This window comes from Nannospalax galili, unplaced genomic scaffold (genome assembly GCF_000622305.1).
Source record: "Nannospalax galili isolate Female #2095 unplaced genomic scaffold, S.galili_v1.0 scaffold903, whole genome shotgun sequence".
In the NCBI taxonomy this organism is placed as follows: Eukaryota; Metazoa; Chordata; class Mammalia; order Rodentia; family Spalacidae; genus Nannospalax; species Nannospalax galili.
Window position 1 is genome coordinate 308975 of NW_008349989.1, and position 19843 is coordinate 328817.

The window sequence follows — 19843 nt, forward strand, 5'->3', positions numbered from 1 at the left end:
TTGATGGTCCAACCCACATCAATGACGTGCACAGCATACGGCATTGGTGCAGTAGTGGCAGTTTTATTTTGGGGGTAATCAACAGCTACCTAATTGGACTAAAAGCCCACTCAATGGGAGGAAACTCATGTACGGCGTTGTAAACATAGCCAAATACACATGGTTGGAGAGGTCATAGATCTTAGAGAAAACCCCAAAAGTGTCACAATCTTAGACTAATGTAATTTCTTACTATGTGTAAAATACGTAACCTTATATTTACAAATATCCCAGTCATCACTCATCACAGAATCTTCTTTTGCACCAGACAGAGACTATCATAGAGTACCACAACTAGTCACACACAGACATTGTCTGTGAATTGCCTAAGTCTAAGTGGCACATCTACAATGCCACCTCTATACCTAAGGCTCGTGGAACATAGAACAAGGGATAAAGAAGAAAATAATGAATATGTCAGTTCTTATTAATGAGGCTCCCTCATGCAACAGAGGGCAGGAACACAAAAGGTCACAAATGGGCAAAGCGTAGAGACTAAGAGTCTGCAGAACACTGGTTGTTGGACAGGACTTCTATATTAAACCACAACCCACCCAGGGCTCAAGGACCATTGCAGAAGAGGGGGTGGAAAGATTGTAAGAGCCCGGGAGGAGGTGCATGACCATATGGAAATAGAACCCTACAAGCTCCTGGGACCCTGCTCATATGAACCTACAGCAATGGTGTCAGCACGCACAGGACCCATGCAAACTCAGACAAAAACCCAGCATAAAACTAGAGAAATGAGCAGCAGACCCCAATCTTTAGCTGAAGAAATATTGGCAACTGATTACTGCTGGATGAGAAAGAGCTGATCTTCCTAAAATGAGAGACTCTAAATAGGCTGACTAGACCTCAGTAAATGAACTTGCACCGAGGGACATCTGGGATACTAACTTGACACAATAGGCCTTAAGACAAATGACAGAATGAATGAATTCCAGTGGGGGTATGGGAGGGTGCCAGTGGGGAAGGGGTTATAAAGATGATTATGATTGATTGATATGTTCTGTATGAAATACACAAAAATTCAGTTTAAAAAATTGCTCTCTTTAACCGTGGAAACAGTCCTCATTTCCTGATGTACTTAGAAATCCCAATACCAATGTGACTTCATTTTCTGCTTTAGTCTGTGGTTTGTGTTGGGCTGTCACAGAGTCTCCCATCCCAGACTTTACCAGATTGCTGGTGGCCATGGGCTAGGGGCAGGGGAGGTAAGCTCCTTGGCCTTTTCCACCCTCTGCAGTTCTTATATCATCCTTTGCTCACCACCTCCGGTCCATTAGATCTAGAAAGGACCAGAATATCAGACTTTTTGAGCCACCTTAATGGATTTGGCATTCACTCTGTAGCAACAGCTTATTCACTGAAGAAGGGGAGACTGTAGGCTTGAATTTTAGAGCATTACCGCTGTTCTGTATCACTGTCACAACCCAAACCCCTGGTCCCTCAGCCTGCCTGCTGGCGGTGCCTCCAGTCCCTATGCATTACTAAGGTGGTGACCACCATCGAGGTGTGGCTCTCGGGCACTTGGAATATGGTCAGTCTGTGTGCTGTAAGATAAAAAACATGTTTCAGAAATTTAGCATTATTGAAGATCTAAAATATGGATTTTATAGAGATTTCATTTTGAAATGACTATCATGGGATTATCTGTTAAAGATATCATAAGGATGTGAATTTATAACTATTTGGGATTAAAGTTGATTTTACCTCTGTGTACTTTTCATGAGGTTACAAGGAAATTTGAGTGTTCACACACAGTTTTTATGTCTGTCCATTGAACAGTTGTTCATGCCTCATCCCATGCCACCAGTAACCGGGCTGTGATGGGTTCAGGATCCCACAATGTGACTAATGAAAGGGAAATAAAATTGGGCAGCCCCAACAGACAGTCCCCCAGAAATATACTGGTGGTTTGAACTCAGGATTGTTTGAGGCCTTTTAAATTCATCTTTCAAAAACTGGGTATGGTGGCTTGCATCAGTAATCCCTGCACTTGAAGGACTGAGGCAGGAAGATTGCCATGAATTCAGGAAGCCAGCCTTGGCTACAGAATAGAATCTGTCTCAGAAGAACAAACAAACAAACAAATCTTTCATTGGAAGTATTCTAATGCACCCAGATTATGTAAGACAGCCAGTAGTTCTGTCTTCCTGTCTCAAGTACCTACTTCTGGATGCCGAGGATGCTGTGCTGCATAGGACCTCTTAAAGGGGCAAGACTCACTGTCTACACTATAATGACTGAGTGATGGGGCAAGGGCGATGATACCATCACCAGCTAACCCCTTTTTAATAACAAAGCACCCACTTAGTGATGCTTCTGGAAAAGAGCCTAGGGCATAGACCTTAGGGAACTGCAGCATTTAAGAGGAACAAAGAGAACGTTGTAGAGTGGTCAGAGATAGGAAGACAAGCTAGTTAATGCTAAACAGAGGAAATGAGGCTGCAGGCATGGTCAAACCCAAGAGTGGCTGAGGTATAATTTTTAACAAGGTCTTGTGTGTCTCTCATGCAAAATGGCCATGTGCCAGAAGACTGCATTCAGTTTACTTACTAAGAAGTAAAATGTAAGGTTCTAAAATGGGTCAAGGCTGACTTGGAGAGATTTAAGTTCTTAGCAGGATTCATTTACATGGCTGTGAACAGGAATCATCTAGAATTACCTGGAGTCATGTTGTGGAATTATTTCCATGGGCCAGGAGATACTGGTTTGCTATCAGGTCTCAACAGTGTCTGTGTACACCTAGACAATAGCCATTCAGCTGCAAGGCAGTCAGAGAAATCAGATAATCTTCCCCATGCTGCCTCTGGGACCTAGACAACCACATCCACCTCCTTTCATCAGATTCTTCATTTCATCTGGAGGACTATTTCCCAAGTCTGAGCCTTGGAGGTTTTTCAAAGAAGACTTTCTGATTTGACAACTGTAAGGTTATTGACCATGGGGAAGGTAAACTCAGTGGGGCAGCTGGGGAGAGGTCACATGGCAGTAGGTGACTACAGGAATGACAGCAGCGGGGTCTGAGAAAGACCTGGAGCAGAGCAAAGCTAAGGGAAAAGTCTTTGTTTTAATGTTTTTTTTTTGTTTGTTTTTTTTTTTAAATGAAGACAACGTAAGTTAGAGGAAATGGAAGCCAACCATAGGAGGAATAGCTGTCCATCACAAAACGACTCAGATATTTGCAAAGGGGGCAGGTGGGTGTTACATACATCTGTACTTTCCAGTACTTGGCAGGCTGAGGTAGTGGGATTTCAAGAGTGAAGCCAGCCTGGGCTACATAGTGAAACCTTGTGTGTCTCACCCTCCCCCTGCCCCCCCAAAAAACCTAGGGAGAAAGGAGATTGAGTCTTGGAAATGACAGAGAACCTCTGATTTTCAAGAAATGGAAATAGTAATAGTGGATTACCTAGGTAGCTTCTGTTGCCCAGTGGCAAAACCCACTAAGCAGCTTGCTTATGTCGAGATTGTTTTCTCCCACTGATGGGAAAGATCCTGGGGTGAAGGCAGCTTACAAAGGAGAGGGGCAGAAACTAGGTCCTCAGGTCCTGGGCCTGAGACTTAGAATTTGCATATTCATATTTCTCTTATTTCTGCTTAGCCTTTCTCCTGTGCGGCCACTCTTGCTAAGAGTGGTTCCCCTCAGAGCTCAGAAAGATGCGGAGCTCTCAGCCAGTGGTTTTGGGAGTGGCATCCCAGAAGGGAAATCCCTCGTTGCATTATAATTCCAGGGAGGGATTCTGAGAGGCCTCAGGTTGGCCACACATTACACAGACTGCACCTGCAGCAGGGCACTTCCCCATGTGGGTGTGTGGTCTGGAAGCTCATGAGTGGCTGCTAACAGCAGAGGAAGAGGAAGGCACAAGGCCAGACAGAATGACCACCGTGGCACCAGAGGGTAGGGAACAGGAAATTTTTGAGGCTGAGAATGGTGGCTGGTATCCACATTACAGCATGACTTTGTCTGGCTCTGGGAAATACTCAGAATTCTTAAATAGAGTTTGTCATTTTCTATCCAGTTGGTATGTGTGGAGATATCTGCAACATTCCTTATTGGTATTTTAAGTTCTTTCTGCTACTTTCCACATTTTAGCTATTTTGGTACTATAATGAATAGCTTTCTTTTGTAGATTTGAATTTTTTGTAATTAGTGGAACATGTTTATTTTGCCTGTATTCCTTTTTTAGCTCCATGTTTATATTTTACATAGCATTGATTGACTCATTTTTCAGAATGAAAAAGAAAATACTCTTTCAGATTTTCTGCTGCCTTTCTTATGGTTTTGTTAAGTTATATTATTTTGCATGTTCAAAGTTATAATCTTGACATCTGTTCCCTTGCTGGAATTCCTGTGTCACTGGTTCAATCTTTAACAGGCCCTGTGCTTTTAGCCAGCCAGTCCTTTCACTGAAATATTCTAATTCTATTATTTATTTTGATTCTATTATTATTTTGATTCTTCTGTTAGGTCATTCATTATTTTTCTAGCTTTTTCCATAAATAGTTATTTCCAAGTGTTTTTGTTCAACACTATAAAGTTATTTCTTCTATCAGCAGCTATAATTGCACAAATTCTTAAAAAAAAAAAAAAATACACAGAGGCCTGTGGAGATGACTCAGTCAGTAAAGTGCTTGCCTTCCAAGTAAGAGAATCCAAGTTTCACCCCCAGGCCTCTCTAGGCCTGGAGAGCAATTATAATTCCAGTATTGGGAAGGTGGAGACACGTGACTTTCTGGGGTTCCCTCACCGACCAGTCTAGCCTACTTGGAGGGCTCAAGGCCAGTGACCTTATCTAAAAATAAAGATGGATGGCAGCTGATGGATAAGCCTAAAGTTGACTTCTTTCCCACCCCCCAAATACATAGAAGCCATGACTATTAACTACCAGTAACAGGGCTACACATTTAAGAATTGTTTTTCTCCAAAAGGGGCTGAGTTTTTTCTTTATATGTATGGTCTATACATCTCATAACTAAACTAAGTACAGATGTTTCCAAGGCAGTTGACTGAGTCAGAGAGGCAGCTGTTAGCAGCCTGAGCTTAAGGCAGACAGGTACAGGAAGTATATTCTCTCACGTTCCCCAATCAGAACAGCTTTCTTTTACCCAGTCGTTGCCCTTTTGAATCTTTCATTTTTCTCTACTTTTTATTGACACTATGGCAGGTTTTTCTTTCAGTTTCTTACCAAATGCATACTGAATACTGTTAACAAACTATGGTTGTATCTCTCTAAATTTCATATGTTAAGCTAACTCCCTTGCCATTATGTTTGGAGATGGGGCCCTTCAGAGAGGATTAGGGTTGATGAAGTCAGGAGAGTGGAGCCCTTGGCATGGCATTGATGCCTTTCTAGAAAGACCCCTGGGACTGGAGAGATGGCTTAGTGGTTGAGCAGTGGCTGCTCTTGTAGAGGACCCAGGTTCGATTCCCAGCACTCACATGGCAGCTAGTGGCTGCCCTTAACTCCAGTTCCAGGGAATCTGACACCGCCTTCTGACTCCACAGGCATTGCATGACATCGGTGCATTTACATGCATGCAGGCAATGTACTCATACATATAAAATACAACAAAAAAAGACTCCAGACAGACTTCTCTCTCTGCTTGTCCATGCAAGAAGGTCACAGCCAGTAAGTAGAATCGAATCCTCTCCAGAACCTATTGCACCTTGATCTCGGGCTTTCATCTTCCAGAACTGTGACACCATACATTTCTATTGTTTAAGCTGCCCAGGGTATCGTATTTTGTTGAAGAACTTTAAACGGAGTAAGATGAGGGCCCAGCTGTGCCTTCTGCAGGCAAAAGCCCGGAAGACCGTGGTGTTGCTGAGAATGACATTCCTAGAGATCACACTTCACAATGCACCGTCCAGCAGCCTGGAGCATGCTGGTCAGCATTTAATAATGCTTGTGGATGGCTGTTGTAGGCATAGAGACTAGAATAGGCTTGAAGGGACTCTGCATCCATGTCTGTGCTGAGGGAGTCTCCCTTACAGCTGGAGCCTGTGGTTTCCTTTTGCAGAAACCATTTCTTTGACCGCTAGAATTCTTGTTTTAAGTAAGCATGTGGGGAATGTTGGCCTATGGTGTAGATATATCCTCATTTTATTTGTACCCAATGAAGATGCAAGTGCTATGATAGAAATTCAACAGTAGAGTGGAAAATACCTAGTGTGATTTTTAACTATTTGGTTGTAACATCCTGAATGATTTCCAAGTATGCCACCTAGAAATATTAAGTTAACAAGATCCTTAGATGGTTCTTCATGTGTGTTTTTTGAAGATTCTAAGGTTTTAAAAAAGTATTTATTTTTATTTCATGTGTTTGAGTATTTTGCCTTATCCATATAAGTGTATCTGTGTTTTACGATGCAAACAGAGGCCAAAAGAAGGCACCAGAGTCCCTAGAACTGGAGTTATGGATGGTTGTTAGACAGTTGTTAGCCTCCATGTGGGTGCTGGGAAGCAAACCCAGCCTATGCTCTAAACCACTGAGCCATCTCTTCAGCCCCCGAAGTTTTTAAGTTTTACATGGTTTGGATACATCAATAAATGATCACAACAGACCCTCAATTTTTATCTTCTCTGTGGCTCTTTGATATGGGAATAAAGCCTTCCTCGGCTCTATACTAGAAGCAAAGAGTGCTGACACTGTGGAAACCCTTGAATGTAACTTCATAAATTATTTATAATTAGTTTAAGTGCATAAAGCAGCACTAGCCTTAATGAGGTGCTATAGAACCCTAACATTTGGCAGAAGAAATTACTAACTATGAACAGTCTCAGAAACACAAATATTGTAAGTTTTCTCTTTTTTGTGCCTCCTAGATATTTTACAGATATGTAAAATCATGTATGTATGTATGTATGTATGTATGTATGTATGTATGTGTGACATGAATGTCAATCTAGGGGCATAAAGGAGACTAATGGTTGAGAAGGGGAGGTGTGTGAAGGGGCTAGGAAGGTATGGAGGGAATATGCTTACTATTCAATGTATATTTGTATGAGCATCTCCCTATGAAACAGCACCATGTACAGTGAATAGACACAATAAGAAATGTTTAAAAATTAAAAATGAAAAAGAACCAAACCTCGATAATATTCCCTTAAAACATATTAAAGCTTAGAAACCAGAATTAGACCTGATAGTTTCATTGTGCTCCTTTTTTTTTGGATAAAATGATACTTTGAAAAGCATTATTTCATTTAAAACAGTGACTTTGGGATATGAGAATCAAAGAAAAAACAGTGCTTCCATTCTTATTTGAAGACTGTATGTCTTCATATTTAATTCAGGCAGTTTGAACCAGTATGACTGAAGGCTGCCAAGGATGGGTCTCATATCAGGTGTTGCCCTTCCTGGCTCATAAGGAGCCCCAGAATACACAGTTGCATCATGTTGAGAATGAAATTTAGAAAACTGAGATGGTGGGATGATGTTGGGTCCTGATGGTAAGCATGGACACTTGGGATCTAATTCTAGAGCTAAGTGGGAGCCAGGAGAGTGTTTTCTGGTGGACATTTTCTGAAAAATCATGTTTTCAAAGGTAGGTTTGATGGGGGAGAGAATTCATATCACTAAATAGAAGTGGGAAAAGGGATGTGAAGGATCACCTACTTTCCTCATCCCTTGCTCTGTAGATGGTCCTGTGATGTGATGCATGAGATACTGTGACCCAGGCTTCCGTGCTCTTTTGACACCTGGCAATCCACGAACAGTGCCTCACCAGTCTTAGAGTGTGTCCTCACATGATGACAGGGACAGGCAGGGATTGTAAGAGCCAGTGATTGTCAATTAAATGAGAAAACATGTGGTCCCAGCACTGGTCTTTCTCCTATGTTACACAGAAAATTGAAACAGGCTCTGATTCCGTCTGGTCAGTAGTATGTGGAATTCTCTCCCTTTGTCAAATAGGACTTCCTGAAGGGTTATTGGCTCTGGGAATGTCTACTCAGAGCCTGGCTCTGGAGGTAGCTTGGAATAGGGCAAGTTTCAAGGGTAGTCAAGAGATTTTTAGCTGAGGAAGTTAGGTGTGACTAATTTATCACCTCTTTTATTAGATTATGGGTGATTCTCTTTTGTTTCTAAGTCCCTTCTTTTCCTAAGCTAACAGTGTGATTTCTTTAACCTTATTCCTCTAAATGAGCAGTTGCTTTGTCTATTATGAACAGATTCAGGGAATCAAGTATATCAGTGCGGAACAAAACAAAAACTGCTTCATATACACATTTAACACAACCATTTCCTTTGCCTAAATTTCTACTCTAAAATATGTTATATAACCAAAAGTGAGGCTCCTAGAAATAATTGTTCCTCTTTTGTTCTCATCCTGAAGTGATATGAAATTAAAATTAAATTATAAAAGTTGAACAGCATAGTTTTTGTTAGTCTGACCGTCTTTGGGGGTATATGGTTTGCACTGTGTTATAGTAGAGGCTTGGACCAGTTCTCAACCATAATTATTTTGCTCTGTCCACCTCCCAGCTTTGTAGGCTTGAAATTAATCCAGAGATCATAAGCTCAGAAATATTGTATTTTGATATTTAGGAGGTTCAAAAATACATGCTGAGTGAAGCAGTTTTTCATGATATCTGTATATGCATATGGTATATGGTATACATTAGTGGTCTGTACAAGTGGATTGCTTGCAGAGACCAGGGGATTTGGGGCTAAAAGAGATAGTCAATCTAAATATTCTAAAATAAAAATAGCTCAAGAGCAAGAGAGTCCAAGCTAGAGGGGAATGGGACTAGGCTGTGTGCGCACATCTGCTTCTGTTTTGGCCTCTCCTTGGCCCTGTTTGCTTTCACTTTTCAGTACTTTGGAAGTGGAATGACTTGTCAGCTGGACAGGATTCTTTGACATTTCCCAGTACTGTGTGAACGTGTGGATGCAACACTGTATTTACAGGCAGTGTCAGAAGCAGATTTGGGCTATATTGTTACTGGGAAATCACTCCAGCTCTGCAGCATTTGGCCTCCTCTGCCTCACAGAAGGCATCCTCCTGAAAGCATGGGTGCATCCCACTTCCGTTATTGCAGGAGTGTGTCATCAGAGGGTATTGCCATCTAACACCTCATTAAGTTACCAGCAGAAACCACTTTTCAGCTTCCATTTCTCTTTCTCAACTAGATCAGGTATCCTGTTTTCAATATCCCTTCTTATGAGCAGAGTTTATGTTGAAAACAATTTAAGATGCCATTTTTCATTGAACTTCACAAAAATTTAAAGTGTGTCATTTAATTCTGGAAACAAAAATGTATTATCTATGACACGCTGAAGTTTATGTAGCTTAAAACTTATAACGGTGGTGCATGCCTTTACTCCCAGCACTTGGGAGGCCTCAGAGACAGGGCTACATAATGAGTTCCAGGCTAGCTGGGGCTACAGGAAGACCCTGTCTCTAAATAAATAAATAAATAATTTTTTTTTCCACATTTGGGGCTGGAGAGACAGCTCAGCTGTTAAGGTAATAAAACAAAAACAACCTTATAATTGGTAGTCTCTGAGTGCTAGAAACAGCACTTGCTTTAGCTGTTATGTTCTGGTTTCATAACAATTACTCATGCAGGATTATGTGACAAACGTGCTGTACGTAAAATGTTTGTAGTGATGTCCAGTGTTTGGTAAATCCTCACTTACCGTACACTTTTATTCTCTCCTTAGGTTGTTCTTTCAAAATTAGAACTGGTCTATAAAAGCCTTCAAAAGGTGAAAATACCCCATGATCAAGCTGCCTTTGTAGCATTTTCTTAGAAGGCTTTGGCTTCACATAATTCAGATACAACTTGGATGTTGAGTGTTTGGTTTAATTTGTAATTTGCAGTATATCTTTTTTTCTTTTCTTTTCTTTTCTTTTCTTTTCTTTTCTTTTCTTTTCTTTTCTTTTCTTTTTCTCCCCCTGTGTTGAGAATGGAGCTCAGGGCTAAGCATGGTCTCTGCCTCTGAACTGTGTATGTTGCCAGCGTGTTACAGAAAGTTTGAAATCTGTTTCCCTGGACTCATATTTTTTAAACTTCTTACTTTTAGAAATGTAACAATTTCAGGCAAAAGAAAGAATAATAAAAATGAACCTGACGGATTGATCATTCAACTCCAGTAATTATCAAATCAAGACACTCTTGTTCCAGGCTAATCTGAGAATGTACATACTTATTTCAGCTAAGCAGGGACTGTGTCAGTTCTGGACAGTCTTTGCATGTGATCGCTCATCCAGTTTACTGAGTGTGAACTAAAATGTACGGAAACATCACGGGTTACTCACTGACTTCTGACATGTATGTGCTTGAACCACTATAGAATTTCTAAGTTTTTTCAATAGAAATGTCCTTGAGAATTTGGTTAAAAATTAATTTCAGAATTCCAGGAGTGAAAACAAAAGGCAGATTACTCTAGTAATAATTAGCCTGGCATGGCTCACACCCCTGATTTCAACACGGCGAGGCTGGAAGAATAGGGATTGTGAATTTGAGTCCATCCTGGGCTACATAGAGAGTTCTAGGCTAGCTTGGACTATGTAATGAGGCCCTGTTTAAATTAATTAATTGATTAAAAATTAGTAGCAATTCTCATTTTGCTGTGTTATCACCAGCATTTTGTTAGTTAGCCACATTTGATTTTATATTCTTGACATGCCACTAGTGGTCTGTATTTGAATTGTGTATAAATGTGGCTTTGGCATTTAGCACTTAACCTAGGTGGCCTGAATTTCTTCAGTTTTACTAAAAAATTAATTTTATGTACTGAAATTTTAGCTTTCAAATCTACTACACAATTCTATGGTCAGGGAAATTGGCAACTTATTTTTAGACCCTGACTTTTAATTCTTCCTAGAGGTCTTTTTCAGCCACACATTGCTCATGTTAATCAGTTTTTACATACGATGCTATTAGCTGTGTAAGCTGTCATATCTGCTTGGAAGAACAATATTGGAAGGGTAATTTTTTCTCAAAAATCTCATTATCTAATAACTACTTTGGGTATTGTGTTTAGGGGATAGGTTTGTAATACCCAGAGGGAGCTTAATGCATACAGAATGTCCCTGAAATGAATGGATTTAGACCTTAACCAGAAACACTCATTCAACATTTATCAGACACTTACTGTGTTGACAGAGTGTTGCTGTTGAGGGAACTCAGAATGAAGCACATCATCCCTGCCTTCAAGGAGTTTATATTCCAGTAGGACAGATAGTACCTAGGTGTCTAGGTGGTAGAAAGTGGTCAGTAGTCAGGTATTATGAGTGATATGATAGGGTGACCTGGTTTGGGTGTGGAGATAAAAGGAACCTCATGGGGCGGCGGGGGGGGGGCGCAGTGGGGGCGGGGGGTAATGAAATTAGGAAATGAACTGGACCAGCCTTTTCCTTAGTTTTTAATCAATTGTAAGGAAGCTATTGAAAGAGTTAGGGGTATCTCTTAGAATCCCGATGCCCTTGCTGGATTCAGAGGGTTAGAGTCTGTCCAGTTCTCTGATTCTCTGTGTCCCCCAGCTTCTCTCTCTTGACAGCTTCCTCCTTTTCTTCCCTGGATCAGCAGCATCTTCAGATGCCTGGTTCACTCGCCTGTGAGCCTGTGGCTCTGACTTACCCTAATGCCCAGCCACGTCTGCTGGTCACCTGGTGAGAGCCCGTTTGTGTTCAAAACTCTTGAGGGAGAGGATGCATTTATGTTTTGCTTTGCTCTGGCACCAGGCAACCATAGGACAGTGCAATGAAGGTAAAATGCAGCCATCCAAACCCCTCCTTCAGATAGCCAAGGGAGGGAGCACCACCAAGAGGGGCAAGGTCTGCAGCCTTCCAAAAGTTTTAAAGCCAGTGAGTGAATGTGAACACCACAGGGAGGCTGTGCCACGTTGAATAATATTTCTTGCCCTTCAGAAAAGTGCCTGAGTTGGGGAGGTGGTACTCCTGGACCTATAAGGAACAGACACTGTGATGATCGTCATGGAATATTCACGTTGAATGACACTATGGACAGGCTGGGCATTTGCAGTAAGGTATAAGGATCACATAGGTGAGACTGTGCTTGGAACACAGTGAATGTATTTATACAGTGACTTTGTAGCTTAGGAAAAGCTGTAGGAATTGGGGATAGTTTATTTTTCAAGTAGTTCACACAGACCTGTATTTGCTTCTGCTTTAAGTATCTATAACTATAGTCTTCAGTTATTTATTTTTTTATTTTATGTGTATGAGTGTATTGCCTGCATACAGTTACGTGTAAGTGTTCCCGCACCATGAAATACCCAGGAGGCCAGAAGAAGGCATCAGATTCCCTGGAACTGGAATTACAGTGGGCTGTTAGCTACCATGTGGGTGCTGGGAACTGAACCCAGGTCCTCTGCAAGAGCCATCTCTCCATCCCTAAAATCTTTAATTATAACAATCAAGAAACTAACTCATAGATTTCATGCATGAACCATTTTAGAAAAGAAGGGACTGTGAGAATAAGGATTTATTTGTGTCACTGCATCAGCACATTGTTGGCAATGGTTGTTCCATTAACAATACCTATTTTGCCTATGTTAAACATTTCATCTAAATTAGATATCTTAAAGGACTCCGATGGGCTGGGAAGATGACTCAGTGGGTAAAACCCTTGCTGTACAGATGTGAGGACCTGAGTTTCAATGCCCAGAATCCATACAAAGCTGGGTATGGTAGTGCACCTGTAATCCCAGTGCTCCTTTGGGAAGATGGGAAGTGAAGGCAGGAGAATCTCAAGAAGTTCGTGGACCAGCTAGCCTGATATATGCAGTCATGGGGACTGACACTCAACACTATTCTCTGCCCTCCACATATGTGCCATGGAAAGGGTGCACCGGTACTCACAGACAGGAAGGCACATCAGTGCACACACACACAACACATGGACACATAGTACTTACACACACAGACAGAATTATGACATCTTAAATTCCTTTATGATGATGTGTTGTGCCGTAAAGAAAATAGTTAGCATTATGTTGTTCTTTGTAAATAATGATGGTGAAGTTAGGGACTTAAGTGTAATAGCTACAAGGATATTTGTGTGTTTAATGTTTATTCTTGACCAAAATTGACTTAGCCAATCCCAACAAAAAATGGATCTTTGTCTCTATAGAGTTCTACTGGAGTTGTTTAACAAAAAAGTAGGTATAGTGTTGGGAATTTTTATAATAAAAGTATCTTTCATTGTGAGCGTTTGCATGTGTCTGTGTGTCTCTCAGTGTCTGTTGCTTTGTTGGGGATCCTTCATGTATATATCATGCTAGTTGGTCATGCTGTACTTCAAAAGGAACTTTTTTACTTTGAATTTTTTATTTTTCCCTTTTAAATATCTTGTTGAGAACAGCAAAACTGTTTTTGACAACTGAAAATTAATAACTCTTATTTCTGAGTAACAGTATCTGGGTCAGATTGGAGTTATTGCTTCCATTGTATTTATTAGGGAAATGGACTGTATGGGCTTTATGTGGTTCAAATTTTATATCTCTACATGTTTCTGCATATTAATTATTGCTGTCAACAAGATGGCGGGAGGAGGAGACATCCAAGGGATAACATATGTGCTAACTTTCACAATTGGAACTGGAAATAAGTTATTTGACTGATCTACTACTCGAAGCTAATCTTCGGGGAGAAGCCACATGTTCATAGTTTCTAATTTGTCAGTTTGCAATTCTACCTGCTTAGAAACTGGGAGTTAAATAATTTACTGCTCTGTTGCACCAAGTATTACCTTAGGAATCTGAAGGTGATGTGCAACCAACGGGAAACAAGAAGGCATTTCTCCTACTGGGAAATTTGTAACCACAAACAATTTGTTGGTTTAGAGTGAAAAGAAGGAAATGTGATATGACTATGTCTACTACAGGGGTTTACAAGAAACTGACAACTCTAAGAAAATTCTCAGCAGGCTAGTATTTCTGAAGTGGCAGCTGGAATCCCTTTAGAAAAACCCAGTAACTCACACTTTACTGCTTTACATGACTTTACATAAAGTCATGTCCTCCAGGGCGAACTCTAATGCCATGGAGTTTATGACTCATGAGTACTGTTCATTTGCGATATAATAAACAAAAGGTGGTAGGAGAATTATATTTCTAGATAAAAAGCCACTCGCCTTTCATTATATAGAATAAGGCCACGAGGCTTTAAAATTTTCAGTGGCATTTTCAAAGACAACATCATCTGTGACCTGAAATGCATGTATTGAAGGGTTAAAGACACTTAAGCCCAAAGGAAAATAAAGGGAAAGTCACTGTGCCCTTTGCAGCTAAAGCTACCAGCACTGGTTGAAACACTTTTTAAACTCTCAGCTCAGAATTCTGATTTACATATTTTAAAATTCTATCACATTTTTACCTTATTTACTTTGTGTGCATGTGTGTGAGTGCCTATGGGCACACACATGCCACCATGTGGGTCCTGGAGATTGAACTCAGGTCTTCAGACTTGGCAGTATGTGTCTTAATCTGCTAAGTCATCTCACCTGCTCTCACATGTTTATGTTTGTGTGTTTTCCCCACATAATCCTCTACCATTGAATTTAGCCTACAAGATTACTCTGATTGAGGCGTTATTTTTTTTAAGATTTTTTTTTTATGACAGACTTTAAAAAAATTTTTATTTATTATTTTTATTTTATGTGTATGAATGTATTGCCTGCATGTATGTGAGTGCACCCGTGTCGTGCAATGCCGTGGAGGTCAGAAGAGGCCATCGATAGACTTTTTAAAAGAAGTTATGCATTCATCGTAAGACTGAAAGGAAGGTACAGAGAGGCCAAGGGACAGAGATTCCTCCATTATCATCACACTGCCTCAGAGGGGTGCAATTGTGGCAGCTCATCAGGGCACACTGACGTGTTATTATCACTCACAGCCTTTAGTGTACAGTGTACGTGGGCTCACTTTTGGTGTCGTACATTAATTTCACTGTCCTATTATTCATTTTCTGTGCTCTATTTAACCCTTCCTAACTCCCCCAATGCCTTGACAATACCTGATTCTGTGTATATATAGTATGTGCAAGTGTATGTATGTATGTGTGTTCAGTGTCAAGTCGTGTGTGTCTGTGTCTACAGGTGTGTACGCATGTGTGTAGAGACCAGAGGCCAACCTCGATTGTCTGTCAGTGAGGAGTTACCACCTTGTTTTTCGAAACAGGGTCTCTTACTGACCTGGGGCTCACAGATGAGGCAAGGCTGGCCAGCCACTCAGTCTTGGGGATCTGCCCATCTCCACCTCCCCAGCTCTGGGGTAATAAGCATAGGTCATCACCTGGTGCCGGGGACTGAATTCAGATCTTCATGCTTGTGTGGCAAGTGCTTTACCTACTGAGCTGTCTCCCCAGTCCCAACCACTGATCTTTCTGCTGTATCTGTAGGTTTGCCTTTTTCAGAATGTCATGTAATAGAAGTTGACAGTCTGTAACCTTTATAGACTGACTTCTTTTACTTATTCATACACATTTAAGTTTCCACTCTGAGTTCTCTGAGCTGGAGAGCTCATTTGTTTTTTAGTACTGCTGAATAATATTTCACTACCTATAATATACCCTGTAACCAATTTAACTGTTTTCATTGTTTCAGTTTTCAATATTGGGGGTGAGGTATAGACTGAGGTGAGGTGACCGAGTCACCTCAGAAATCAAGATAAGTAATATTTTATTGTATTAGGAGAAAATGAAAATCAGTCAAAGAACTGTAATGAACAAGGTGTCAACATTTTAAATAAAGAGAGGGTCAGTCAGAACCATCAGTCACTGACATTCATGAAATGAGTTGAATGCCTGTATCCGTAACACACACATGGGCTGCAGTCCTCTTGCTCGGCAACCTTGCAAACCCCCAAAGACATTGCTTCCCCTGTGATGTCAAGTAGGAGTTCTTTCCCCTCAGTCCTCAGAGCATTGTACCTGCAGGATGGGGGTTTCCATTGCTTTTCACTTTCACTGCCAAGCCACTCATCCCTTCTCCCCCAGAACACCTTCTACCTTATCTGTGAAATGCATGCTCTCAAACAAGAACACCATTCTCCTCCACGGTTGGGGTCATCTGTGAGTCCCTCTACCTTGTGCCCCACACCCTCGGGCTTTGAAGACGTCTGCTGCTGGCTTTCTGTCATCCTCTACGACAGTCCTTTCATAATTTGTTTTGAGTGACCTCAGTGATCTCAAGACTTCAGTTTCTCAATTCCATGATTCCCATTCTTTGGGGATCTTGCCCCCCTCCTTCTTTATGATCTCCTCCCTCTGATGATAATGTTTATGTTCCTTGCAAATCTTTCAGAAATTTTATTTCAGTTCTCAGACTCTCCCAGGGACCTCTTGCTGCCTCTCTCCTTCTGCTATATCTACACCAAGAATTCTTCAGCTTGCTCCAGGATTTGAATTGCATCATCTTACACTCTCTTAGATGTGTGCATGTAAAACCTATTCCATTCTCACTTTCCCCTCCTTGCTTAATGCCTTTAGTCACCTCTTTCCATTGTTATTTATTTGGCAAAAATCTGAGCAGAGCCCATTTTTTCCCAAGTCTCTACTCATCATTATTAAATACAAGTGGTCTGATATTTCACAAACATATTTTAGTTGATTGAGTTCGATGTTTCATTCCAAGTGCTCAGCAAACAGCATGATTTATCTAGAGTGGTCATCATAGACGAAGCTAAATGGCTTGTTACCAAGAAAAGAGAATTCTTGAGCATGCTCTTTAAATGACCCCCTTGAAGACTTTTTAATAGAATATTTTTATGTGACTATTTTGAGCAAAGTGGTTGATATTTTTTTTTAATATGGAAAACTAGCTGCTTGCTGTGTATCATATTCTGTGTGTAAAATATTTGCCTAGTTAAGGAGACAGGAGTAGGTTGAACTTAAGTGAAGATAATACCCTAAATGTATTATAGCATTTATTTAGAACATTGCAAGCTATGGTCCTCATGGCAGTCTTTATTTTGCACTGAATATGATCCAGTGCTTTTAAGACTCTCACTTTTTCCTTATTTCTGTTAATCTCCCTAGAAAAAAACATTTAAGTCTACATGGGTACAGTTAAATGTTGTCCATGTTGCTTGGTGCTTTGAATGGCATGACTAAGAACTCTGTCACTTACTGTTTTTCTTGGCACAGATGCATTTATAGGTTGGTCAGAAATAGTGCACCTTGGCACCCCGGGGATGGCAGGACCTTGTAATGATGGCAGAGATTTAGCACATCATATATGAATCAGGCCACACCAAGAGTAACTGTTGCCTCTTCTCCTGTGCTCTCCAGGTCTACCCTGAACTGCAGATCACAAATGTGGTAGAAGCTAACCAGCCAGTGACCATCCAGAACTGGTGCAAGCGGGGCCGCAAGCAGTGCAAGACCCACACCCACATTGTGATTCCTTACCGCTGCTTAGGTAAGCCAGCCAGCCCAGCTGACGGAAGGATGCTCTGCTGAAGTCATACGCATACACTGGTCTTTCAGAGTTCTGCCACTGTGGTATTGTTGGCTCTCCTGTATCTGTGTATTTCACATCTGCAAAGTCAGCCAACCACAGATCAGAGATAACTGAAAAAACAAAACACAGCTCATGTCTGCATTTATGTGTTGGGTATTATAAGCACGGAGAGGTGATTTATTGCTTTATTACTTTATTATTTACTGTGGTGCCTGGCATTCAACCTAGAGCCTCCTGTAGGTTTGGCAATCGTTCTACCACTGACCTTCCTCCCAAGCCTGATAGAAGTACTTTAATGTTTTCACCAGGATTTATGTAGGTTATATGCAAATACTATGTGATTTTATTTGAGGCTTGAGGTTTTAGTTTCCACGGTGGATCATAAAAAACTCCCCGGTAGACTCTAAGAGATGACTGTATTTTGCTGTTTTGAATGATGAAGGTAATATTCTGTGTTCTGTTAATATAAGCATAATATTACTTGGCTCCCTACCTTGGAACCCAGGGTGTGTATGCAAATTAGAAGTTCTTTGGAACAGTCTTAGGATGGCTGCATGAAAATGCCCCCCCCTTTTATTTATTTATTTTTCTGGTCTTTTTTTTGAGTCAGGGTCTCCTTGTAGCCCCAGCTGTCCTGGAACTCACTATGTAGACCAGGCTGGCATTGAACTCACAGAGATCCGTCTGCCTCTGCCTCCCCAGTGCTGGGGTTAAAGGTGTGCACCACCACACCTGGCTTGAAAATGCCCATTTTTAATTTACTAAATCTATAAATGATTCTTATTTACGCTGTCTAGTTTCTACAAATTGTGGGCTTTGTGCATTTCTTTACGAGATTTCACAAAAGAAAGAATATAATGTGAAATCCTACTGTTTTGCTAGTCTTAAAGGTTTTTTTTTGTATCTCCATTGTTCCTGTCGTTGCAGATGGCCAGGAAGTGTGTTTGGTTGTTTTTGTTTTCTATTTACTTAGATCAAACTGTAAGAAATAGTTTGGTCACAAAGGTTCAAAATCTTTTACTGACTTCATATTTTCCTTTCACTTTTTCTTTTAAAAACTAAGTCATCTTTTTCTTCTGGAAATGCTATGCTAAAGTCCATTTTCAGTCTCACCTGGTTATTTCTTTCTTGCTGGTGTTTGAAGTGATTAGGCTTAGCAAACAGTTGTGGTCTTTGACTTGATAACTTCTGTCTAATGTTTCATGAGTTTATTCATCAATGGGAAGGTTGTAAATAAGGACAGATCTTTATATGGAAACTGTAGACAAATATCGATAGGCATTTTAATGACTGTGTAAAGGCTACAAAGAATCAGCATTTCTAAGTCCCTGTTTGCCTCCGTGCACAAGGCTGGGAGTTTCACTTCAGCAACAAAGGCTCAAAACCAAACTTTGAAATAAAGATAACTGCTGGAGATTCTAGAACTTTCATAATATTTGGTCAGAAATGAATACCATAGGGGCATACAGGAGGCTGGAGAGATGCTCAGCAGTTATTGAAGTTGGCACACTTCTGCACTTGTATCTGACCACGGTTGCTCTTCCAGATGGCCTGAGTTTGGTTCTTAGCACCCACGTAGAGAGGAGACACATGAACACCAGCAGCTCCATCTGCAGGGGACCCCACACGGTCTTCTGGCCTTCCAGGGTACCTGTGCTCTCATGCGCATACCCCTCACCCCTATAACACATAGTTAAAATGAATAAAAATAAATCTTGTAGAGAAAAGAGCATGCTGATTGCTGTTCATCCAAGCATGTAATTTGAGAAATCGGCAGAAGCCACTGGGCATTAGAGTGAAGGTTTCATCTGGTGGATTTCCTAATCAGTTCATGGATAATGACAAGACTGTGGAGAATCGGATTCTTAAACATTCGATGATTTCTAAGTTTCCTTCTTCCTTCTTCCTTTGAATGCCTTTCAAGGCCTCTAGCTTTTTTTGCCTGGCAAGAAGTAAAGATTTAATAAGATAATATAAAATGAAATAATGTTCAGATACTAAACACAGAACTCATATTTCAAGAAAATACTACAGAGGTTCAGCAGGAGCCTATGTGAAGCTAGAATATTTTATCCTATGAACACATAAGAATTATCAAAATATTTGTGTTCATTGTGATAGACTTTATTATGTACCATTTAAAGAAAAAGGCTCACTCACTTGGCTTTTAATAACTAATCTCATTAGTAATATTTAGTGGCCAGTCCTTTTATCTCTAACTTCTCTAGAACCATTTCATTCTCCAGGGTTTATAGACATTTACAGGTGGGACAGAGGGAGGGGGAAGTGGAGAAGGACCTCTAAAGTAACTGTCGGAGAGACCATGTGAAAGAATGAGAAAGACTGAATTCCTGCTTGCCTTTGCC

At 40.7% G+C, this 19843-nt stretch overlaps 1 protein-coding gene across 1 annotated transcript in view; it reads left to right on the forward strand.

The window, feature by feature from the left end:
- Window positions 1-19843, forward strand: part of App (amyloid beta precursor protein) — a gene marked incomplete in the record, with an annotated part of 263474 nt that overhangs the window by 67383 nt on the left and 176248 nt on the right. The window contains 1 exon segment of the mRNA XM_017801687.2: window positions 17306-17435. Coding sequence (XP_017657176.1) covers window positions 17306-17435 — 130 coding nt within the window.